At 52.4% G+C, this 25312-nt stretch overlaps 1 protein-coding gene across 13 annotated transcripts in view; it reads left to right on the forward strand.

Moving 5' to 3' along the window:
• Pax2 (paired box 2) overlaps window positions 1–22675 on the forward strand; it is an 88071-nt gene extending 65396 nt beyond the window's left edge. For 9 of the 13 annotated variants that reach the window (XM_021649623.2, XM_021649630.2, XM_060390285.1 and 6 more), the window contains 5 exons: window positions 1595–1770; window positions 4132–4258; window positions 17799–17900; window positions 19931–20017; window positions 20496–22675. In XM_021649623.2, coding sequence (XP_021505298.1) covers window positions 1595–1770; window positions 4132–4258; window positions 17799–17900; window positions 19931–20017; window positions 20496–20617 — 614 coding nt within the window. In that variant the 3' untranslated portion in view covers window positions 20618–22675. Of the gene's footprint in view, window positions 1–1594; window positions 1771–4131; window positions 4259–17798; window positions 17901–19930; window positions 20018–20476 lie in introns of all 13 variants that reach the window. The other 4 variants (XM_021649637.2, XM_021649645.2, XM_021649659.2 and 1 more) reach the window with 1 other exon arrangement.
• The last annotated feature ends 2637 nt before the right edge of the window (window positions 22676–25312 follow it).

Below are 25312 nucleotides of genomic sequence, written 5' to 3' on the forward strand. Positions count from 1 at the left end.
TTTTTATCTGATGTTTATTACATACACATGTATGTGCACAGTGAACACTCACACAAAGGGGAAGATAAATAGACTGTATTCCAGTTCCTCTACAGGGTCCCTGATGGTTCCAGAATCATGCAGATAAATAAATAAATGAATAACTCAATCTGCCAGGTCCTCTGTCCACAGGAACTTAGGGATGTCTCAAGGCCGCCTCTGCCCACCCCAGGCTGGGCTTAGCGTCTCTCTCTGTGTCTGTCTTTCTCTCTCTCGTTCTTTGCCTCTTTGTGTGTGTGTCTCTCTCCATCTGTTCTCTCTCTACCTCTTCACCTCTGCCTGCCCCCACACTCTCTGTGCTCCTGAACAGTATGGTGGGGAGACGGGAGGTCCTTTTGGAGAGAAGTGCCTTTTGCTCCTACGGGGAGGCCAGCAAAGGAGGATGGCTGAAGACTGAGGTTAATCAATATGTAATACTTTCTATGGTCTCCCAAATGATACTGTATGCTGTTACTGTATATAATGCAATATTGATTAGATCATATCATATAATCACCTATAAACTGATATATATAATGGTCCCAGAGGAACATTCTAGGGTCTAGAGCTCAGGCTGGCCCCAGGCCCAAGGCTCCCTAGCTTGTTGTGGGTGGAGGAAAGCCAAGGAATGGGCTGGGGTGAGAGGGCTAGGAGAGTTGCTAGGTGAGGGTTCAAAGAGGCTGTGGGACAGGCCCTTTGTCCTCAGGATGCCCTAAGAGCCTCAGGTGACCACACACTGGAAGGCAGGGACAGGGGAGGCAGAAACAAGGTAATGAGCGGCTGAGCTGGTGCTTTGAAGAGCTGACTGCCTTCTGGCTGAAGCAGGCTCTAGTGCTGACCAGCCCTTTTCACACGGAGGAAGGTTTCCCGGTGGAAACCTGATGGAAGAACCAGGTGTCCCAGGAGCTGGCTTCTACTGAGGCCTGAGCCAGAGCCTTCCAGGGAGAAGAGTGGCCGGGTCGCACCCTGTGTGCTCTCCAGAGTCTGTCTATGTGAGTGCCCAAGCTGCAGTAGGACTCCTGTTGTTCTGTCTCCAGCCCAGCCCAGCCCAGCCAGAGTACCCCAGCTTTGCACTCAGGGCCCCTCCTCCTCGGGAGTAGTTAATTACTTTATCCAGACTCTGTGTTATACTTAGCCTCAGAGATTTGATGATTTTCAACCCTTGGAATCCGTGGAACTGAAATTTATCTAAACCCAGTTCAATTCTCCACAGTAACGCATGTCTAAGGACCCAGACACTGACCTAGTGTGACTCAGGCTGGGGGATGGGGAGGACCTGGGGAAAGGACGCCTTGGAGAAAGCTCCATGGGACCTCCTGGCTCCATTTCTGCCCAGTCCTTCCTGACCACCCTGCTATGACCTCCCTTCTTTTCCACTCCCCAGCTCTTTGGGGGCTCTGGCTCCCTCAGAGGAAGGGTCTAGGCCTCCAGCCTCCTCTTAGCTTGTGAACTGGAAATAAGGAATAGAGACACGGGGTCCCAGGGTCCAGAGCCAAGTACCCAACCCTTTGCCCATTGCATCCTTCCTTATGTCTGCTGGCCTGGTGCTCACGACCCAAGTGTCTGTGTTCCCCAGATGTGTCCGAGGGCTCTGTGCCCAATGGAGACTCCCAGAGCGGTGTGGACAGTTTGCGGAAGCACCTGCGGGCCGACACCTTCACCCAGCAGCAGCTGGAGGCTTTGGATCGAGTCTTCGAACGTCCTTCCTACCCTGACGTCTTCCAGGCATCAGAGCACATCAAATCAGAACAGGTGAGGGAAGAGCGTCCTGTCCAACCGGAAGAGGAAGGAACCCGGCAGAGCAAGGCCCCTCCCACACCAAACACCGGTCGCCCTGTGTGTCCATACAGCCGCTGTGTTTGCACGTATGACAGACGTTATGGCACAGCGAAGACAAGTAATTTCAGCATCTAGTCATTGAAAATGATCAGATATGGGTAGAAGGATAAATTTTATCCTTCTTCAGAGTTCCCAGTTCCTTATGAAGGGCGTGTGTCATCTTCCGTCCCCCCACCCCCAGTTGTGACATTCTGTGATCCTAGTATGGGATAATTGGGGCTATCCTCTTGCTATGACCCTTGCCCTGGCCCCGCCAGGACCTACAGAAAGTCTGTGGAGAGCCTCTTGCCCTGTGTCAGAAAGAAAGCCCACCTGAGCCTGCCTCCTTCTCCCCAATGCATCCATCTAATGCGAGCCCAGGCCGGCTGACAGCTGTCTCGGCTGCCCACCATTCCCACAGACACAGACGAGCACAGACCACCCAACACAGGCTGAAGCACACGCTACCCACACTGCCCAGAAACATAGCCCCCAAAGAGCTCACATTTCAGGGCAAGATGGTTCAGTAGGCCATGGCACCTGCACCCGACGCTGCAGGCCTCACCGCCCGAGCTTGGTCCCCGGTGCCATGCAAAGCTGGGAGGAGAGACCTGACTCCACAGAGCTGGTCTTCGGTTTTCACGTGCGTGCCATGGTATGCCCTGCTCTCTATACAGTATTTTTTGTTGTAAAAATTAGAGACTTGCCAGTTCCCGCTCTCATCCACCTGCTCCTTCCACCGCACCCGGTACTACTGCACAGCCCAGCAGTCCTGCAGGGCCCATAAATGCACATGCTTCCTTGGCTCAGTCACCCTCTAAGACATCCACACATGCCTCCATCCGCACATCAGCGCAGCTCCCAACCAGCTTACACATGTGGCCCAGGTCAGGCCTCCAGCTACAGCAGGATACAGCTGCTGTGGGTACACTCACACTTGTATGCACACACATGCTCTCGCACATGCACACACACGCACACACACACACACACACACACACACAGGCGATACCCCTCAGGCTCCACATAGCACAGCTGCATTCTAAGACTCCAACAGCTCCTAGCCTCTCGCTTTTCTCCCCGCCCGTCCTTTTATCCCATAAGCTGTTTGTCTTCATAAAACAAAAATCAAAAGTCTTTTTAAGGTGCCCTGAGCCATAAACCAACAAAGGAGGAGCTGGCCAAGGCGGGCGGCTCGGTGCACCCTCCCCAAGTCCCTGGCTGTATTACAATGAATAACCTTTATTTACTTTCATTAGACTATTAAACACCAGCACAGTCATTTTTCCCCCTGAAACTCGGAGCAGGGCCCATAAAGCAAATCCGAAGCCTAATTGAGTTCATTTTAATTTCTCTCCGATCACAGCGAATTACTCTGGTGATAAATCAGGGGGCAGCTTCACCCCCAGTAGAAGGCCTAATTTGCAGCTAATTACAAAACTGATTTCTACAGGAAGATCAATACGAGAAGGAATTGGAAATGACGAGGCAATCCCGTCCAGCCAAGGAGGGGAGGGGGTCCTCTGGGGGGGCCAGGAAGCGGAAGGGAAAAAAACAGACCCGAAAGAGCAGAAAATCAGTTTTAATTTAACGTAATATTAATCAGAGCAACTTTTCCTGCTCTGTGCAGGCTCCTGGTCGGCCCGGCTCCGGGTCTGGCTCAGTGGTGGCTGCAATAAAAAGGCAATTACCCAAGTGTTTCAGGCAGGACACCCTTTCAGAGTCAATGGCTGGCCCCCTCCCACCCTTCTGTTAGCCATGTGGACTCTCCCCCTCCCCAATTTCATACCCCAGTGCACAGGCAGAGAGCAGGGGGCCCAGGGGGCTATCTTTGTTTGTTTTTTAAAAAGGGGCGCCCGTACCCCATCAGCCGACCCAGCACTGCCAGGCTGGAGGCCCCACTGGGCCCTTCCCCCAACCACTACCTTAGCCATGTGTCAGGGACCACCTCTGCTCCTCAGTGCTCCTACTCAGAGGAACCTGAGCACCCCACACTTCTCAGCAAAGGGATCCCCGCTGCTACACTCCTCCTGGAGCTTCTTAGGCAAAAGATGAAGAAGCTTCAGGGGTGCTGGGAAGTCCGCCCCCAGGGCATAGAGGGCACCTCCACTCACCAGGGCGTGCCTGGTCCACGCCCACTCTCACCAAACTCCCCCTCCCCATCTCCCTGCCTCACCCAGCCCTGTCCTTCCACCCCATCTGGGAGGGCTCGGGGGTCCTCCCCTCCATCTGCACACCGCATCTTTCCGTGTACACACATCAATAGAGGGCTGTCGCTTTTCTCTCTCCTCCCAGGGGAATGAATACTCTCTCCCAGCCCTGACCCCTGGGCTTGATGAAGTGAAGTCAAGTCTATCTGCATCCGCCAACCCCGAGCTGGGCAGCAATGTGTCAGGCACACAGACATACCCCGTCGTGACCGGTAAGGGGGCTTCCAGGAGGGTGGGGGCACTGCTTTCCGTGGGGTGCCTCGGTCTATGCCATCTGGGGCCCAGTGTGACAAGTAGGCCCCCTGCCATGGTATCTGCAGAGTGAAGCAGGGGGAGGCTTCCTGAATAGATGTGCATGGATGTAAGGATGAAACGCCTTGGTCAGGACTTTGGGCTTCAGCCCAAAATGTGGGAGCTGGGGGCCTGCTGCTGGTTCTCTGTCCTTGCCCCCTTCTCCCTCTCCCCAGTTGTCCAGATTTACCAGCCTCTGGTTAGAGCTTGTGCTGAAAACTGTCAAGGCAAATAGGCCAGCGGGGGAAAGTGGCTGAGGCTCCAGGTCTCTAGCCTTCACACTGCTCTGTCTCCAAGGGCCTGAGGAACTCGCCTTCCTCTCTCCAGGCAACTGGGGTATCTGTGGCCTGGGACCTTCGGGTGTGGAAACAGACCTGTAGAATGGAACACAGTTACTATAACAGCCTTTCTCCTGCTTCCTGGAGAAAGCCAAAGAGAGGAACGTTAGATTCCAAGGCCAGGGGAGGTCAAACGCAGGGGAGAGGCACCCTGGCCAAGGCCTCCACGGTACGAGCTAACTGTGGCTGCTCCGGGAGTGGCCATGCAGGGGAGGGCTAGGAGGCGATGCCTCAGGGTGTGGAGCTTCCTGTGCCGGCTTTAGAAGGTCCCTGGAGCCGTGGAAGGGTTTCCAGGCCAGGAGAGTGTAACAGTAAGAGAGACACACATTGGGGTGTTATTAAAATTTACCTAATTATTTGGAGGCACTAAAGCCAATATGCCATTTGGATTTTGGGAGGCAGGAGTGCTGGGGAAGGGTCTCGGTGGGAACTGGGAACACTGAGGTGTTACCTGTGAGTGCGCTGGGTCTGCCTGGGGGCCAGACAGCAGGGCCGGAGGTGGCAAAGACAGTGCTGGCAGAGGCCGTGCTGTAGGTCAGGGCTCTGTGGTGATTTGTCGGTGACTTTGCATGGCTCAGGCTGAGGTGGCCTCAAAGTAACCATCCAGCCTCCAGGGGGCTTCAGAGAGCCCAACCTTTCCCATGTTCTCTTGATGGCTTGGTACATCCAAAGGCTTGACGAGGCTTTTGGGGAGCTATGTTCTTAGCGCGGCCTGCTGAGGCAGGACACAGCTTAGACCAATGGGTTTCAGGCTTCCCAAGGCTGCCACCATCCCTTAAGTTCAGCCCCTCGTGTTGTGGTGACCCCCAACCATAAAGTTATTTTTGTTGCTACTCCATAGCTGTAATTTTGCCATCCTTATGAATGTGAATATCTGATACACAGGATATCTGATGTGCGACCCACAGGTTGAGAACTGCTGTCTTAGCTCAAACAGGCCCTGGGTAGGAGCTCTCCAAAGCCCAATAGAGTTGTGCTCTGACCTTATGACCCAAGCCAGGCCAGCTTCCTGGCTCGGTGAAGACTTCTCAAAAGTGGTGAAACAGTGTGAGCACTTTCTCGGTAGTCAGTGCTGCAGCCTAGAAGGCAGGAACTTCCTGGGGATGGACACGTGGTTCTTCCGGGCAGGACTCCTGCTGCAGGGGACGCTGGGGGCTAATGCAGGAAAGTGCCCCCACCTTGAGCAGCCCCCACCAGCCTCTCCCCCCCATGGCCCTGGAACGGTCCCAGCTCAGCCTGGGAACATCTCTGGCTGATCCATCTGGATCCAAGTGTGAGAAAAGTTCATTTCAGACCCAGCTTGACATTCCCAGGTGGCAACTTAGCACTAACGTCTCAATCTGTATGCGACATTTCAATCAAGCGAGGAGTAACAAAAGCAGACCCATTAACATTCGGAGCTGTTCGCCAGTGGTAATGACGGGGAAACTCGCTCAGAAACTGGAAATTACCAAAAAGAGAAAAGTGTGGAGAGGGGTGGGGGAGGGGAGGGGGAGGGGAGGGGGAGGGAGGGGACAGGGAGCGATTTTTCCACACTCAGACCAAGATCCGATGTTTGGATTAATAGTGCCATTACTCGAGAAAGGGCTGCAGATCACGCTCATTCTTAAAATGTTTTTGCTGGCAATTAAACGGCTGCAGCTATTGATCTTTGTTGATTTTATGTCCTCCTGATTTGCATAATCTATTAAAGATGAATGATTCATGATGTGTTTATTATGGGGACAAACAGAATTTGCTGGAGATACTGTCAAGGTGAGAAACGGGTATTGCCCAGAGACTTCATGGGCCATTTTGGGCACAGGTTTAACATGTTGGCTTTGGGGCCAGGACTTGATGGTAGCACGAAGCAGCATGGCGAGGACAGGCAGAACAAATGAACTCTGAGTTCTTCTAGAGAAGTGTTGGCAGCTGTGGGAACTGTGCTCCAGGCAGGCTGGGGTGGCGAGGGGCTCCTGGTGTGCTTGCAGAGATCCCACCACACAGACTCTCACTCTGTAGTCCAGGCTAGCCTCGAACTCACAACACTCCAGCCACCTCACAGCCTCTCAGGTGCTTCAACTGAGAAGGATGAGCCACTACACCTGCCTCACAAACACTCTTTAAGAGCTTATTTCATTTGAGAGTAGTAAGGGCTTTGGTGGAGGAAGAAGAGAAAAGGTAGGGAGGTGATTGTAGCCTCATGGGTTAATCAGGGATCGGCAAGGTCATGCCCTGTTTGCAGCCTTGGAGGTGCCAAGGCATTCCACAGGTCCTCGGGTGCCCCGCTCACCCTCCTCCCTAAGAGGCAAACCCTCAGGAATGGGCCTTAAAGAAGCTGGCTGGGAAGGCCTTGCGCCAACCTGAAGAGCCAGACCTTATTGATATTCCTGCCACCTCCTGGCACTAGAGGCTGATTTCAAACTTCACCAGCCACTTGATACAGCTGTTCCACAAGGTCAGGACTGAGAGGAGACAGGCGCCTGGACTATTGTGTGGAGGGAGAGGGGGAGCCAGTGGGCCAGGACACAGCTAATCACATGGCAGGCAAGGGTGGCTGCTGCAGGCTAGGGCTCAGCCGGTTAGCCTCCCCACCCAGCTTCCAGCAGGGAACCGAAGCAAGATACCGATTTCTCGGGGCAGTGCTTGGAAGTTCTGCCGAGATTTTAATTTCACTGCATCACAACTCAGCAAGCTGCCAAGTCAAGCTGGTTATTTAAATTTATCACCCACTCTCCCCTCCACCGCTGGCTTGCTCTAGCTCAGCTGCATCTCTTTGCTCCAGCCCACTGCTCTAGGCTGCTGGTCTGGAACAGAGCCGACTCTCAACTAAGTGATAAGGAAAATGGGACCCACTAGATGGGAGAAGAGGCCTCAGGCTTCTTTAGGGTGGTCGCTTGGAGCTGCCTTTAACCACCTTCTTATCCTCTTCAAAGCCCCACAGGAGAATAGCCCTTCACCCTTAAGTGTTCCACAGACCCTCTGGTCTGAGACTCTACAGAGAGGCCTCTTCTTGGGCCACATGCTGTATCGTTCATTTCCTAAGTTCCCCATCACTGGAAGCAACAAGAGCCCGTATTTCCCCAATGGCTTCCTCTCTGGTCTTGGCCCAGGCTGCAATAGGGAAACCTGCAGTGATGTTAATCTGGGAGGAAAAGATGAAAACAAGTTCTGGGATGCTCAAAGTCACTGGTGGGGGCAGGGGAGGGTGGTTTTTTGAAGTATTAGAGAGTGTCCTGGCTTGGATAAAGCCTATTCGACAGCAGAGAGCAAGTTTCCTTCTGGGGAAACCATGGGCTGAGATGGTGCCGAAGGGAGTTCATAGCCCCAGTGCTTCCCCTGAGAAGCTGAGGAACACATGTGTCTGCAGAGAAGCTGCATGGAATGGGCTTCTGGCCTCGAGCAGGCATCACTACCAAGCACCAGGCAAGCCTGTGCCAAAGCAGTTCTCACCCTCCTTGTAGTCAGAGGTGTGGCAGGGATGGCGTGAGGACTCAGACACAGGGGCTGAGCTTAGCACAACAGAGCTGGGTAAAACGTAACAGCAGAACAGCTAGTGCACAGCCAGGCTGGCTCCGGAGCCAGGAGTCAGAGCAGGATGTGAGACCCTGAGGGTCTCAAACGGAGGTAAACCTAGTGCAGGAGGGTTGAGGTGCAATGCACCAGGCAGGGCACGTGTGATCTTGGACCCAAGAGAAACAGAGATGGGACAGGGACAACACTGTCCAGGAACGGGAGGGCCACAGGCTCTGGGACCCAGGCAAACAAAGGAGAGAGGCACATGTCAAAAGACATGACAGCCCAGAGGGAGATCTAGGTCCAAGTTCATGTCGTAAGAGTTGCAGGGACCCCAAGCCAGAACTTACACAGACGTGTGCAGGCAGTGACTCTGTAACCGTGAAACCCTCTCTGTAAAGGTATGTCCCGACCCAAGATGCAAGGACTCCCACTGAGAAAAACAAACAAACAAAAACCCTACCATAGAAGATGAACTTACCATAAAAAAAAATTTCCGTACTTCGTGAGCCATCATGAGGGGAAGTCAGCAGGACAATGAACACCCTCAAGAACTAGCTATCATGGAATATCCCAAAGTGAACATCAGCCCAGCTCCAGGCCCAGGAGCCCCTCCCCCAGTGCTAAGCCAACTGTCAAATAATAGAGACCCAACAGGTCAATGAAGGAAAGGGATAAGGGGTGAGCTCATTTCTAGCTTCTCCAAATTCAGAGTCTTCTCAGTAGAATAAGACTTGCTTTTATTTTGGATAATATTGAATATGAGAGATTTCAGGCCCAGAACAGGGTCCTTCTCCCGTATGTGCCTGTGTATGTTGCAAGAGAAACTTCGAAGAAGCTGTGCCTCGGGTCCTGGAAGGGTCTGTGGTGCTACCCAAAAGCGGAGGCAGACAGAGGAGGTAGGAACTGCCAACTGTGAACAGAAGTGGGGAGGTTAGGGACCGCAGGTTCAGAGCGTGAGAAAAGGGTTGACTCCGGAGCCCTGGAGCCAGAGGAAGCAACGCTGGTACAAACTCAGTGCAGCTCGGCAGCTCACATGTGTCCTACTTCTTCCACAGACAGCAAAGCGGCCCTTCAGCAGACAGGGGTGTGGGACCCTGGGAAACCCCCCCCTCCTACTCAAGTTGTACTGAGCACCTCCAGGGACCTCCCCTTTCCTGTAGTTAACAACCCCCTTCCAATGCAACTGCATTTCCCCCATAAAATAAACACATAGGCCTTGGCCAGCCCCTTAGGGGTAGGAGAAGGCAATAAAAGCTCAGAAAAGTTTCTGAAGGAGGCTGGGAGTCTCCTACTCTTGTCTGTTGGCTCAAAGCCCTTGATTATCTGGAGGAATTTAGGGCACAGACATCAGAGTTTCCCTTCAGCCTTGAAAAAAGAGGGTGAGGACAACTTCAGACTGTGGCAAGTCAGAGAGCCCATTCCCATGGCCACCCAGCCAAGCCAGAAGGCTTCTCCTCTCCTCTTCACCTCTGTTTAGCCTGAGAAGGAAGGCAAAGAGGTGAGGCCTCCTCCAGCTACCTCTGAGGAGGCCTCTAGCCTCTAGCACATCCCTAAGGACCCCAAGTCCCAGACCTCACTGTGATTCAATTATGGAGGCATTTCCATACCAATGAGACAGTGACAGATATGCAGGTGCTCTGGGCCAGCAGCTGAGGGAGGCATTGGATGGGACTCTCCCTTTCCTTCTTCATCCAGTCTACCTTTTGAGGGGGAGGACATCAAAAAGAAAAGTCATCAACCCACTCTGGGGCTGAGGGGCAGGCCAGCTTAGAGTAGAATGGAAGGCAAACCCTTGTAACATACATCCATGTCTTCTCCTACCGGCCATCCCAGGAGGGATGGGGCAGCCTCCCCAGGAGTGGGCTGGACAGAAGCACACAGCCTGACAGTGGGAGGGACACATAGTCATGGAGATGACAGGGCTTGGGAATCTTAGCAAGTGTCCTATGGCTTTCTAAACTGAGCTCGAATTTGGTCCACATCATAGGAGATAGTTTGGTATTTTGTTTGCCCCCCCCCCCCCCCACACACACCCTTACTTCTTGGTGCTGGGCATGTCAAACAAACCAGGCTTTTCCTTCATCATATACTCTTCCTAACTCACTTGGTGATAAGGGAGACAGGCCGGTGGGAATGTAAATCACAACATTTTCACAAATCTATGGTCCTTCTGTTCAGTGCATACAGTACCCAGCTCAGGCTATTGAGGGCTGCCTGTGGGAACGCCGTGTTCACAATGAGGGAGGTAGGAAGAGCCTTTAACAATGCTACCAGATATTTAGAGGTGCTTAGGGTAGCCCAAAGAGGGGCTCCTCAACACTTAGCTTGTTTACTCTGCTCTTTGGCACTTCCTAAGAAGAGCTAGCCTAAGAAGACTGCTAGCACAGCCTTTCCCAAATGACCAGAATTCGGAACAGTGGATCTCTAAGGAATGTCTTAGGTATGGCTCAGAAATGTCTCAGGGGCCTTAAGGCCACCAAGGCAAGGCTTGAAACCTGTTTCTCAAAGAAGCAGATACCTACGAGGTGACAGGAAGACCCTCCTTAGCTGTCGCCTCAGGACAAATAAACCAAGGCTTCTTTAACCCCGAGCTTTGCGAGGCAGCCCTGCCACTATTGTCCCTTCTGAGAGGGCTTTGCTGCCTTCAGCTTGGAATCCTCCGCTCTCCTCCCCAGCGGCGGCTGGGCTGCCTGGCAGAGGAGGAAATCCAGTGCTGGCTCCGAGAGCAGGCTAATGCTCCAGCAGCTTAAGCGGCCGTTTTCCTTGGGATTAGGGTTTCACTTACACAGAGCGCCTGAAAAACGCTGCGCTTTCAGAAGGATTAGAGCTGACAATTCAGCGTTCTTGGAGAACAAAATAAAACCAGAGAGGACCTAGGAGACCCAGAGTATTAGGAGACTGTGCAAACAGGCTTACCCCCTGCCCACCCAGCACGAGGGTATGCCGTGCGCTGAGCCAGGGCGCTGAGTCTCTGGCCCAACCACTGAGTGCCAGAACCCGGCTCAGCTCTGCTCTTCATTTGGAGTCAGAGAACACAGGGCTCGGAGGAAACTGGGGAGAGGACTGGAGATTTCTCTCCGAGCCTCAGTTCCTACCTCTGAGCCGTTTCCTTCCGGCTCCTCTTCTCTCAGGTTGGGGCTGCAGTTCCATCTATGGCCCAGCTGAGTTAGAGGAAATGCTTTCCATGCTGGCTGCTGTGCTGCGGTGCACAGCCCTGTGCTGGCCTCGCGTGAAGGGAGAGGGTGGAAATAGTGTGACCAGTTGTGTCCAGATGTTTGCGGGTGAACCGCAGACCTTACTGAGCCAGTGCAGATCTAGTATCTCTGCCTGGGACACCCTGGGACAAAGGTCCAGCTGGACAGCCACCCTGAGCTGTGAGCACAGCCCCCTCTGCTGGAGCCGAGGGCTGAGTGACAGGGGCCCAGGTGGGTCCTTCCACAGGCAGAGAGTCTGGAAATCTTAGAAAAACCAAAATGAAATATATAGAACCCTATTTTCCTCTCTCTTGAAAACATCGTTTACAGACTCAGAGGCCACTGCTTTAGTGTATTACGCACAACCCGTAAATGCCAAGATAAAATATATTTAGGCAGCAATTAAAGAGTCAGTGGCTATATGCTTGTGTTTTAAATGTTTGTGTTGGATGTAAGCACAGACTGCCAGCCTTGAAGACCTCATTTTTGCTACCTTATGAGAGGCAGACAAACTTGAGGATAGGAGAGTAAAACAAGAATTATGTTTTCTGGCCTTAGGGTCCTCCACGGTGTCAAATGGATAGCAAAAAAATGCTCATTTTGAGAAAGATGCCAAAAAAAAAAAAAAAAAGCATCTCTAAACTCTTTGGCTATAACTTCTACTGTATAAATCTGTGTCCAATAAGCCTAGTTGCCAAAGCCATCACTAGCAGCAATTTCTGCTTCCTGGTCAGCCCCCTTCTTATTAATTCCCTTGGTCTTCTGAATGTTGACATCAGCCTGCACTTGAGATGAGCCTGATTCTTTACATTTTGCTGTTTCTTTTACAGTTTTATATAACTGTAAATAACTCAATGTTATTTGAGTAGCTGCAAACAGATCAATTTCTTATACCAAAAAAAACAGAGGGTCCCTTGTTTGTTTGTTTGTTTGTTTCCATAAGCATAACTTAATCATTTTGGAGTTATGAAAACTTCTAAGAATACAATTTTTGAAATGAACCTTCTCCTCAGAAAGAGGTGTATATAGCAACATTTATGGATCCCATGAAAGATATTTGTGGTGCCTTACCAAATCAATAAAGCCCAATCTAAAATCCTCCCCCTCCCCCTCTCCCCCACAAAAAATGAGGCAAGCTGAAACACACAAGAAACAAATAATCTTAAACCAGGTGTGGTGGCACATGCCTTTAATCCCAGCACTAGAGAAGTAAAGACAGGCAGATCTCTGAGTTCAAGGCCAGCCTGGTCTACAGGACAACAAGGGCGACACAGAGAAACCCTGTCTCAGAACAAACAACAAAAAGTAAAAAAAAGAAAAAGAAACAGATAATCCAAGATGTTCTCTTATAAAACAGATTAAGTTAGTGACCCCAGGTTACTTTCCCAGAGCAAATAACTGTATTTAGGCCCGTCCTAGTTGGGGATGTTATCCCAGCATCGAGTCCCTGGTCTCATACTTCTGTAGTCTATTAGCTGTGAGATCCTGACCTTAATCCTCAGTTCCTCTGTGTGTCAGTTTCTTATCTGAAAAATCAGGAATTAAAATCAGGTCAACTGATAGAGTTGATAAAAGAATTAAAGGCGATAACACTAGTGAGGCAATGGCTAGCACACTCAGCAGTTGTCTGGCGAAGTCTAGAGACCAGGAGCAAAGAGATAGCTCACCCAGTAGCCGACAAAGCGGCAAGCAGGAGCTGCTGACTTAAATTTCCTGATTCCTCCATAAAGCCTGGCACTTTGCTTCTGTCCATACTTGGAAGACAGGCTGCACTTGGAATTCGCCAAAACAGTTGATTTGCTCTGGCCCATTTGCTAAAGAATGCCTGACGAGAGCACACTGCCTGATTCAGGCGGAGCGGCTGCTGCAAAGATTGGCTTTGGAGTCTTCAGGGACCCCTGCAGTTGAACTGCGAAGACATCATCACGTGTAGTGCTTCTAACACTTCTGGGTCCTTTAAGAGTCTCCGCTACTCCCGCTTCTCAGAGGCGCTTTTGTGTTAGAACACTCTCAAAGGAGCCGAGGACTCCACCCCATAGGGTTTTACTGCACACCGCCCAGGCACTGGCTCGTTCCTAGTGTCCCTTTTTTTCCCCTGCCTCATCCTAACTGTAATGTGATGGTATAAGGTTTTGCTTGTTGGAAAACTTCTTTTCCTTTCAGTTGGCTCTTTTGGGGGAGTATCTGGGTCCGTGTTGCCATTAAAGGCAGTGTGGCATGGACATGGCTTCTGATGTTGGTGCTGTCAGTTACTCGCCGTGTAGTCACAGGAGAGTAATTAGGCCTCTGTGTCTCCATCTTTTTACCTTTAAAGCAAGGGCGTGGTCATCTGGAAGACTCATCTTTGAAAGCTTTGTAGCCTCAGAAAGCAAATAGGCAACGTGAAATGCCCACTCTCTCATAGCAGCGTCCAGTTTTTATCCAGTTTGATTCCTGGTACTATTTTTATGTTGCTGGCATTGTCAGTGAGCGAAGCAAATGTTTTACTGCTTCCTGCCTTCCATGGGATGGCACATATTTTATATCTGATGTGCTCTGCTGTGAAGTGGCCTTTCTCCTGTTTCTGTGATTTTTGCTTGTTCGTGTAAAGGAGAGGGCTGTGCCATCTTACAGTTTGGGAGTCGCCACCACCCCCATCTGCCCATCTCTTTGTAGTGGCTGCGACCAGTGCTCTGTCAATTCTTCCATTTCCCATTGATATTCCTTCACTAACAGAGGTTTGCTCAAAGAACGCTGCTGGGCAAATGGGATGACGGCCTTAGTAATTTGAGAACTTCCTGCACTGTATGCTTTCCATTATTGACAATGGTGTTCCGGGAGAATATATGGCTTTAGCAAGACTTTGGTCAATTTTCCCCTGCTTTTCAGGTGTCAGCTGGGTACTAATGAAGTCATTGAACTTGCTTGGTATGCAGTGGCATGGTGACTCAGAGGTCCTGCACAGGAACCTCGTTGTGGTGACACTGTTACAAAAAAAAAAAACACATATGTATGACAAACACTAGAAATTTTGAAGGATTTTTATTCCTCACCAGGGGCCTCTTCTCCCACATTTTTTCAAATTGTACCTGAAGATAGATTTTTTTTTTAAATAGAATTTGAAAATATGCCTTCCAATCAACTGTTCAGGGAGTGGCTTTCAGCAGGCAAAGCCTCTACCTGCTGAAAGTTGAATGTGCCATTTTGCAGGCAAGATAGCTGTGGGCATGAACTTTGCAAGAGGATTAGCTGGAGACAACTTCTGAACCAGCCACCCTTTGTCTCTTCTGTACATAGGTGGGCTTTTGGTTTTGTTGTGAATACCTTCCGTTACAGGGAATTTGTGTTCAACTAGTTGTAAGAATGATGGCAGTGAAGATCAAGTTCAAAGCATTCAATTTTTCTGTTATTAATGAAGAGGCATGATGCCCAGCATGAAAAAATAGACAGGCATGAGAGAGAGTAGGCAAAGGAGGAAGGGAGAGGTGTGCTCTGTTTCAGGACTGCTTTGTAAATATAACAATCACAGGGCCCGGAGGAACTGAGTTATATGTCTCTCTAGCTTCAAAACCTCCATTTCTCCCATAATCCTCTTCTCTCCTAGCTCTTCTTTGACCAATAAATGCCATATTGTTCATTTCTCTCTAGGAAATGATAGGTATTTTCTCTCACTGTTCGCTTCAGGTCCTATCCACTGAGAGACAGTCAGGAGATGTGTACTTTTTTATTGGCAATAGAATACAAAAAAAAAAAAAGCTACAACAAAGTAAACATGAGCAAGTGTGGTACACATCTGCACTCATGGGTCTGAGGATCACAAGTCTGAGGCAAGCCTGGGCTAGGTGTAAGACTGTCTCAAAACAAAACAAAATAGAACAAACAAAAAGCAAATGCAGCTTAGCTTCTTCTGCCTGGGATTCAGAAGTGACCTCCTCTTTGCTAGTTCTTCTCTGTCTGCCGAGTTTCAGGCAATGTCAGGCATTAGCTGCACTCAACAGAAGAAAATCATTCTGTTGCATGGTAAAGCTGAGTCACCACACATAAACTTATCACTGAAAATCTTTGTAAAAATTCCACTGTTGTTTTATTCTTTTCAATTCTTTGGATTTTTAATTTTATTCGTATTGAGTGATTTGTTTGCATTGTGTCTGTGCACCACATACTTGGTACACAAAGAGGACAGAAGAGGGCCCAGATCCCCTGGGACTGGAGTTAAAGATCATTGTGAGTTATCATGTGGCTGCTGGGAATAAAACCTTGGTCCTCTGGGAGAGCTGCCAGAGAGAGAGCAGCTCTTAAGCATGGATCCACTCTTCAGCCCATTTTAATTGATTTTTAAGGAAAAAGATTCAAACGTGTTTTGTTCTAGTTTTGCTTCTCTGTAGTAGAACAACACATAAGAAACAATTAGAAAGCCATTATAATCCACCAGGAATCGGCTGTGAATGCAATGGGGGGGGGGGATTGTAAGAATCAACAAGTAATTCTTGAGAGTCTACTCTGTTCTCAGCTATGCAGGGTAGATCAGAATGTAGGTCCTGCCCTTGAGTGAGTTATGGTCAGTTTGAAAATGAAAACCTTGGCATGAAACAACAGATAATGTATTTTGCAATATAATCACAGTCGTGGAACACAGATGTCATGGAAACGTGACTTCCTTCATGAGTAGAAGGATGGAAGTGTTGAGGCTGTGAGATGGAAGAAAACTATGAGTAAGAAAGAAGGAAAGGTCACATCAAAGCACAGGCATTCTACATCATGAGGTGAAAGCCAACTCAACCAGCAGTGAGAATCAGAGCTAAGAAAGCCAAAGGGGGCTGAGTACCTTGGGGCCCTTGGGTGTCTGGACAGTCTCCATTCAAACTGTAGCCTACAGGGAATCAATGGCAGTATTTCCAAGGAAGCGGCACTATGAAAGCAATGTTTCAGAAGGGTTAGCAGCCACATTTTAGATTGGTAAGAGGGAAGACTGTGGAGGCAGGAATACAAGCAAAGAAAAACCACTGAAGCAACCAAAGGCAGTACTTGAGAGTTGAACTATAAATGTGATAGAGAAAATAGAAATGAAAATAAGAAAAATGGCTGAGGTAAATCGGCTGCTTATCAGAAAGGGAAGGCCATGGCTGGAAGGCCACAGCTAGGGCTCTAAAGTTGTAGGCAGGTCTTCAAAAGGGCTGATGGAGAAGGCGGATCTGACTTTATTCCTATTGAGTTCAGAGTGACATTGGGTCAGCTATCGAGGATGTTCAGAAGCTGGCCAAAAATAGGGAGGCCTGAGCTGTAGCTGTGTTCCTAGAGAAGGATGCCTTTCACAGATGTGTTGACATGGGGATGAGAAAGCACACATGTCTGAGGAATGAAGGTGATGTCAAGTGGACAGTGGTGAAGAAAGATGCCATGGAATATTCATGGAAAGTCCCATGGATCTGACCAGGACCAACTAATGAATAGAAAGTCAAGTAGGGGAGGTGATGTAAGTGCTATGACTTCCTCCAGCCACACCTTGCCTTCTCAGGGTCGGCAGAGGCAAGAGGAGCAGAATGACATGGTCTGGCGAGGAAGACAAGGGAGTCAGTAGCAGACACTTGGGCCCCAGGAGAGGACAGGCTCTAGTGTATGTGTGTGGGGGAGATAGGAAGGAGCAAATGCTGCCCATGAAGATGTAGGTATGCTGGGAGGTGTCCCCTTCACAGAAATGGAGGGGCAGACAAGGAAGGGAAGCCAGTCACATGTAGCTGTGTTCCAGAATAAATGTGTCCAATGGAAGTGTCTCTCTAATATTGGTCCACTTTGCCACTACACCCTGCTCCCAGCAAGGAAAGCCCTGTCTCCCACTCTCTAGGCTCTAGGTAACAGAGGCCTCCAGAGAGGCTGCTGTGGGGGCGGGGCACATTTTGCTTATTGGTCTGATCTACCTGCCCTCAAAGTTCCCAGTTCACTTCAGAGATGGTTTTCTATCATTGACAGGCCACGATCACAGCAAGATAGGCCACTGGTTAGTCTCCTGTCCTCCATACCTGCCAGGCCCAGCAGCAGCGGCTCCGCTAGAATAATGAATCTACCTTTGTAGAGGTGGTAGTGGGGCCTTGTCAAAGCCTGAAGGAAAGACAAGTGTTAAGGAAGAGACGAGAACAGGGTCACAGAGGGCCATGAGAACAAGCATGAAGTAAAAGCAGGTCACCTCCACCCATCTCCATCTGGATTGGCAATTGGGGAGACACAAAGGAGACATACATGTATGTACAGATACACAACAGCATAAAACAGGCATGTTCATGTGCACTCGAACACACACACACATTTGGACCCATTTGCAGGCCCGGGGGGGGGGGGCATTACACAGCTGCATAGCTCCCTCCTCTCTGAGAAGGTCCTCTCCCTGGAGCATCCGGGTGTGGGCTGAGGCAGGCCCAGCTCTTCTGGGCCTCACCCCTCCCCTTTGTGTCTTCCAGGTCGTGATATGGCGAGCACCACTCTACCTGGTTACCCCCCACACGTGCCCCCCACTGGCCAGGGAAGCTACCCTACCTCCACCCTGGCAGGAATGGTGCCTGGTAGGTGACAGCGCTGTAGACGTATCATCTGTGGGGTGGGGGCAGGGTGACTAAATTGTGGGTGAGCTGCTAAAATGGTCTGCAGTCTGAGGCTGGGGGTGGGAGGAGAACCAACAAACCATTGTCCCACAAACCATTCTTTCTTCATAGAGGCCTTTTAGCTTTTTAGAAGCAACTCGAGGGGGAAACTTACAGAAATGTTTCCTTGTGTGCACAGCTTTAGGTTATGGCCCCTTCTCAGCACCCACCTATCCAAGCCCAACCCAGCTAGCTGACACGGCTTGGAAGAGCCTGCCCTGGTTTCCATGGAAACTTGGAACCAAGGACCATTTTCAGGGGCATGGCAGTCATTCAGACAAAGCCAAGCTGGTCCACACCACACTAGAGTAGGAGACCACTGTGGAAAACCAACCCCAATCCAGAGAGAGAACGAAGCTAGTCTCAAAGTGGAGTGGAGGACAGCGGGGAACCAGAGACCTAACAAGCTGAACTCTGCTATTCTTCGGAGGACACAGGTCTCTGTGCTACTCTGGGACTCTAGTGCAGCCTTTAGCTGAGAGGCATTGGACTTGGCTTTGGAGTTAAAAGCCTGGTGGCTACTTCCACCCTTCACCCCGAGTGGGGGTGGCTGAAGGTCAAAGAGAGTTGAAGTTCTTATCTGCAGAAACACCAAAATCTCCTGTCTTGAAGTGGCCAAGACTCTCGGGCTGCAGCCCATGGCCTCTTAGCCCTCTTGTGTGCTCTGGCCCTCAAGTTCAACCCTCACTGGTAGGGGAAGAAGGAGAGGAGAGGAAGGGGGATTGGCCTCATCCATCAGGGCCAGCCCTGGGGAAGCAGAAGTGGGGCTGGGAGACTAGGGAGTCCACTGCAGGGTGTTGGAGAATGGGGGCTGAGGGGAGTTGGAGGTGAAGAGATTCCTGCTCAGACTTGGGAGAAGGCAAGGAGAAGCGTTGGTGGGGGGCCAATAAATGGCTTTAGAGGAAGATCCCAGCAGTGAGCAGGTGGAGGCTGGAGGAGGTCTTAGGGAGGGGGGTGAGGAAAGAGTGGGGAGGTGGGGGTGGGGAGTCTTCAGGGAGGTGGGGATGAGGGGCGCCGCAGAGAGCTCATGGTGGCAAGGGGGGAGTCGTTAAACAGAATCTAGTGCTGATGAGGAAATTACACTTGTTTCATTAGCGATGGGGAAGGAGATAGCTCAGTTCCTCTTGGTCACAGTTGAGCTCAGAAGCTCATTATCCTGCTGCACGCATGCCTTCCCGCCTCGTCAATAAACAGGCTTTCCAGTGGCTGCATCCCCACCCCCACCCAGCTCCTTCTTGGAGTGGGGCCCCTTCTCCTCTACTTAACCCGCGGTTAGGGATCACTGTAAACAGTTTGGGGTCATCACACAGGAGAAAGGGCGAGGGGGAAACCCACAGGCCTGGCCTTTCTCCTCCCGGAGGGAGGGAGGCGGCTCCCGAACGCTCCCAACCCACCATGTCCTCCACCACACACTACTGGGGCCTGCGGGCAGTCCACTGGATTCCTGCAGTTTTCTTCCCGGCTGCATGGCCCTTGTCCTGAACCTCGGGAGGGAAAAGTGGGAGGAGTTATTTCCCAGGAGAGCACCACCACTACCACCTGCCTAGCTTTGGCACAGCGCTGAGATGCCATTCTTAGGACTTTCTGGGACAAAGTGTCCCAGGGGCCTTCCTTCCCCACCTTCCCCCTCTTTCATACTGTGGAGCTCCTAAAGCAAGTGTCCACTGTGAGCTCCCGCTATAAGCGGGAACAGCCAGACCTGGGTAGCCAGCAGCCTCGCAGGAGAGCCCAGGCACCTACCTGCCCACAGAGCTCTCCGTGCCCAAGTGTGCAGGGACAGGGTACTTACTGCCCTGTGGTGGCTGTCCCCACTCAGAGAGCTGAGAGCGCGGGCTGCCTCCCCTCTGACCCGCCCTTGCCTGCAAACAAGACTGGGACTAGCGGGGACGGGGCAGAAGCGGCCAGCTGGGCACGCTGAGCGCCTCTAACTCCAGATCCCCGCCCTCCCACAGGGAGCGAATTCTCAGGCAACCCATACAGCCATCCCCAGTACACGGCCTACAACGAGGCTTGGAGATTCAGCAACCCCGCCTTACTAAGTGAGTACGCCACCTGGCTGGCCGGCGGCTCAGCAGGTCGCCTGCCCGCCCTCCCGAATCGGGCGCTCAGGCTGTTTCCCACAGATCCCACTCTGGACGACCCCGGTGCTGGGTACCCGGATGGGCCAGAGAGACAGACTCATTAGAGCAGAGCCGGGGCCTGGGCATCCCCCACCCCAGCCAGGACTCCTGCCTCCTGCCTCTTCCCTCCACTGCCTCTCGGTCGCTGGAAGGCCCTCGGCCGCAGTGACCGTTGGACCCCTCGACGGTTCCTCAGCTGGACCTGTCCTGTCCACTCCCGCCCTGCGAATGCAGCCCTCCTCCTGGGCATCTGGCCTCAGGGCCCAGCCCTGACCCCGCCGGACCCGGGGAGGGCTTTTCTTTGCTTTTCTTTCCTTTTGTTTTGTTCTCCTGTTTGTCCTCTCACCCAGCCCATTCTTCTCCTGTGTTAACTTCCAGGTTCCCCTTATTATTATAGTGCCGCCCCACGGGGCTCCGCCCCTGCCGCTGCTGCCGCTGCCTATGACCGCCACTAGTTACCGCGGGGACCACATCAAGCTTCAGGCAGACAGCTTCGGCCTCCACATCGTCCCCGTCTGACCGCCCACCCCAGAGGGAGGGAGGACCGAAGCCACCCGCCGCCTCTCGGCCACCGCCCCAGTTCCACACCCACCTTGAGACGAGCCCCCTCCCCCTGCAGCCCTGCCCTTCACCTTGTCGGTGCCGGACGGGACTGCGGAGCCTCAGGTGGGAGCCTCGGACCCAGCCCGCCCGCGCCCCTCCCCGCCCGCCAGGACCGCGGCGCCGCCCGGGAGCCCGCCCGCCTCTGGCCCTCGCGCCGGACACGTTTCTGTGACACACAATCAGCGGGGCCCACCCGGGGCAGCCCGCTTCCTACGCCCGGGCACCGGGAGGCTTCGCTGGAGACGCTGAGCGAGGGACACTGAGGAAAGGACTCCGGGGCGGGGGCGGGGCCGGGGCGATCCAGCCCCGCCCACCCCACGTGCCTGCCGGGCCGACCCCGCCTTCCGTCCGTGCGGGCCGCACGCGGCGGCGCCGGGCGCGAGGGTCAGGCGCGGCGGCGTCAGCGTTCTCCAAGGCCGGGCGCCCCCGGCGGGCGGACGCCGCCTGAGCGCGGCCTGGGCTGCCTCCCCCGGGCGCGGGGTCCCCTCCCACGGAGACCGCTCTCGGCCCGCCCGGCCTACCTCAGCGCCGCCTCCACCTGCCGGCCTCGCTCCCGCTCCGGCGCGCCCTGGCCCGCCCCAGACGCCGGGGCTTGGCCCCGAGCGCGCAGCCGCGCGGGGGCCACCGCGGGAACAGTCTCCTCCGGCTGCGAACGCTGACCCTACCCGGCAGGGATCTGCTGTCCCCACCCCAGACCCCCAACCTGCGGCCGGTCGGAGCCCCGGGGGAACTGACGAGCGAGCTGTCCCGAGGCGAAAAGCCGAGGCTGCCCGCCCCGCCCCACCCAAACCCCTGCCCTCCCTCGGGCAGGAGCTGAACGGAGCCGGGGAAAACGTCTACGCTTATTTAATACGACGGTCTTCGCGGAAACGAACCCAACAGCCTAGCAGGCGGCTCTGTGGAAGACGGTGTGCGCGGTGTGGAGGCGAACCTCTGTACATAGCCCCTCTCTGCCCCGCTCGGCCGGGTCCCGGCTCCCGTAGAGCCCCTGTCCCCCACCTGCCCTGCCTGTAGACACACCCTGCTGTCTGTGCTGTGAGAGTCGCCGCTCGCTGGGGGGAGGGGGGACACAGCTACACGCCCACTAAAGCACAGCACGTCCTGGGGGAGGGGGGCGTTTTTTTACGTTACAAAAAAAAAATTATGAAAGAAATCTCTATGCAAAATGACATGGTTCCGTGGACACCTCTCGACTTTGTTTTGTTGGCTGTTTCTCTGTAATTCTGTGTTTTCGCTCTCACCTCCCCGCATCTCTTCCCTGCTCATCTCCCTTTTCTCTACTGCTCTCCCCTTCTGTGTCTCTTTCTCTGCTTCACTTGTCTCTGTCTCGGTCCAGCCCTCCCGCCCCCGGCCTCCAAGGCTACATCCAAGGTGGCAGAGCCAACCTCCTGGCTGGCCCTCTGTGGCCGCGCCCCACGTGCCTGGCCGGGCCGCCCCGCCCCACCCCGTAGTTGCTCTCTCGGTAGCGGCGATGCTCCCTGCATGTCTCCTCAACCGTGGATCGTGACGACTCGAAATAACAGAAACAAAATAAATAAAAGTGAAAAATAAATAAATAAAAATCCTTGAACAAATCCGAAAAGGCTTGGAGTCCTAGCCCAGATCGCTCTTCCCTTCGAGCCTTTTTATTTGAAAAGGAAAGCGAGCAAAGAGAACAGTCCAAGGGCACTGCCGGCGCCCAGTCGGGCTCCGGTGGCTGGAGCCGGATGGCGAGGGCACCAAGGTCCCCAACTCCGAGGCCCGGCCCGATCCAAAGCTTTGTGGGTCTGGCCGCGCTCCGGGAGTGCGGAACCCAGGCCCAGGCTTGGCCTTCCAAAGGTCTTCCACACTTCCGGTCCTCCGCCACTTTCAACGTGTCGGTTCGTTTTTTATTATTTTTTTCCTTTCTTTCTTTCTCTCTTTCCTTTCTTCTTTTCTTTCTTTTTTGTGCACATGATAAATAATAATAAATAATAATAATAAAATTTTGTATGTCACTCCCCATGGCTCCAGGTTTGTCTCTCCCTGCCTCTGGGATAGGCCTGTCCTCCCAGTTGTTGAGGTGGACCCTCAACAACTGTGAAGGATCCAGCTCCATTCCCAATGCGACTCCTCTAAATTTTTGGCCAAGGCCCCCGGCGGCTGCTGGACTCTTAACAGTGGCCTAAAGAAGCCTGTCCCTCAGCTTCCCCTCCCCACCAGCCACCCAGCCCTTGGGCCAAGGAGTTTTTTGCTTTCTGGAATTTCAGAGTAACTTTGACACTGCCCTTCTGTAACATATTAGCTTTGCCTTATTGCTGGCGTCCTGCAGCCATGCCTAGGGGCGCAGGTTCCCTCTCTTCCTGGGCTGGTGGGGTGTGGGGGAGTAGCCTGCGGTCCTGTCTTCTCTCCGCTCCCCAAGTGGGTTCAGGGGCTCACTGGCACAGCTGCAGTTTTGAACTGTGCCCTCTGAGAGACCATAGAGGCCAGGAGGTGCTCCTTTCGGCATTTATTTCTAGACCCTAAGAGCCGCCTGGGCGTTGCAGCGTCCCTCCCAGGACCCATCAGTAACCACTGAGACTAGTGGCTCAGGTGTGCCAGGGTTTGGGTGTACCCAGGGAGGAAAGCTTAGGTGCCCTGGGCAAAGGGGAATGTGAGTGGCTGGGTCAGTAGCGTCCTGCAGATAAGCGGAATTTTACTCTTCTGTGTGGGCCTATGTGTCCTAGAGGAGTTCCGCCAACAAAGAAGGAGAAGTATTGTTGAACTTTTTTAACACCTGGTACTTGAGCTCAGGGGAGAGAGAAGGATTTGTGTGTCTGTCCTTGTTTCTGTTCCTGCTTAGAGAAGGATGTCTTGTTTGTCCATAATTGTCCTGCTGTATTGGAGAAATAGAAATTGCCCCTGGCCCCATCTTTTCAGCATCCTGTCAGCTCTGACCCTTTCCTTCTTGCCAACACAGCCTTCCCATACCAACTTCCATGTGCCCTCTGCTCTGGGAGACTCTCCCTGAGCTCTAGGAAGGTCCAGCAGCTAAGCCTTCTCAGCCAGTGCCTGTTTGAAAGGCTCTCCTCTTTCAGGATTGGCTGCACTGCAAGCAGGACCTGGAAGTAGACTAAAGAGTGACCTCCTGCCCCCTCCCAGCTGGGTCAGTGCCTTCCAGACACCTCATCCCTGCCAGCATGCCAGAGACCTTACACGAGAGCAGTTTATCCATATCCATAACACAGCACCCAGGCTTATCCACATCATGCCACCAGGGGGTACACAGGATCCCCTGTGTACACACAGAAAACCATCAACCTCTTCTCCCCCTTCTCACTGTGTCCCTCCCCACTCTCCTTCCCAAGAACTAGTAATCCTATCTCACCCTGCCTGGTGCTTCCCCTCCTGGCTTCCAACCTCCTGGGAAAAAAAAAATGTCCTTCAAACTCTTTGGCTGTACTAACACACCTATAAAAGAATTCTAGAAGTTCACTTCAATCTAAGCATATCTGTTTATTTACACTCCCCATAAAGATACTAGTGCATTATGAACTGACTTGGAGAACATTCTGAGTCCCTTAGAAGATGTCCACTCCACTTTAGAGTCACTACTCAGAGCTTCCAAATACCAGCACAGAACTCCTGGCAATCGGCCGATGCTCAGCTGTCAGGAAGCTGACAGATACGGGGTTGGACCAAGGCTCGGTGGGTGGGTTTATCCAGAGGCTGCCCTAGCCAGAAGGAACAGGCACCTGGCCTTGGATGACCACTTTTGCCTACCCATCATCAAACTCAACGCCAGAAACATTTTCGAAGATACCTTCAGAATCTCTTGTCTTCTTATTTACTTCTGGTCCCACCAACACGTAGACAGTAGGGGTCACACTGTTTACAGTGGCTGTTTCCAGGCAGAACTTTCACACTGCCTCCTTTCCAGAGTGTTGGTTTAAAATTGGAATCAGCCTGAAAGCCCCCAAACATGCTTTAGAGTCCCTGCCAGCTGTTTAGTCTAACTGCAGCCCTTTCACCAAGAGGATTTGTTCTCCGGCTTCAATTTGCTTTCCCCAGAATCCTGTCTGCTGGCCCTGCCCCAGCTCATTGGCACAGATTCCCAAGTGAGGTAACCAAATATAACAGTTTAAATAGGGAGGGCGAAAAGTATTCCAGGTTAGGCCAACAGTTGGAGGCAAAGACATGAAAGTATATTTGAGTGGCTAGAGTGTCAGGTACCTGGCGGGGCTTGGGGGTGTCAAGAAGAATGTCAGATGAAGCTTAAAAGTAGTTTAGTTGGTAGCCAGGACACCGGTGAGAATGTCAAAATGGCATCTGCCATTTAAGGAAAGCTGCACCACCCGCAGTCACATCCTGCCAACCATTACAGCGTATCAGACGAAGTCCACACTGAACCAATCTTTCTTCCTTTCTCACAATGCAAAAGTAGGCAGAATGGATAAAATAAGGCTGTTCCCCAGGAGAGGCAAAGCCCCACAAAGGCCCTGAGTGGATCCCCTAATTTTCACAGGATCAGAGAAGTTAGCTCCATTCTAGCAGATACTCAAGGCTAAAGCCCACAGCTTCCCAGACTCCTATCTTTTTTACCCCATGCCCATCTGATCAGCAAAATCAGTCTCCCTTCAAAATAGACCCAGAGCCAGCTGGTGATGGCACACA

This window comes from Meriones unguiculatus, chromosome 1 (assembly GCF_030254825.1).
Source record: "Meriones unguiculatus strain TT.TT164.6M chromosome 1, Bangor_MerUng_6.1, whole genome shotgun sequence".
NCBI classification, from domain to species: domain Eukaryota; kingdom Metazoa; phylum Chordata; class Mammalia; order Rodentia; family Muridae; genus Meriones; species Meriones unguiculatus.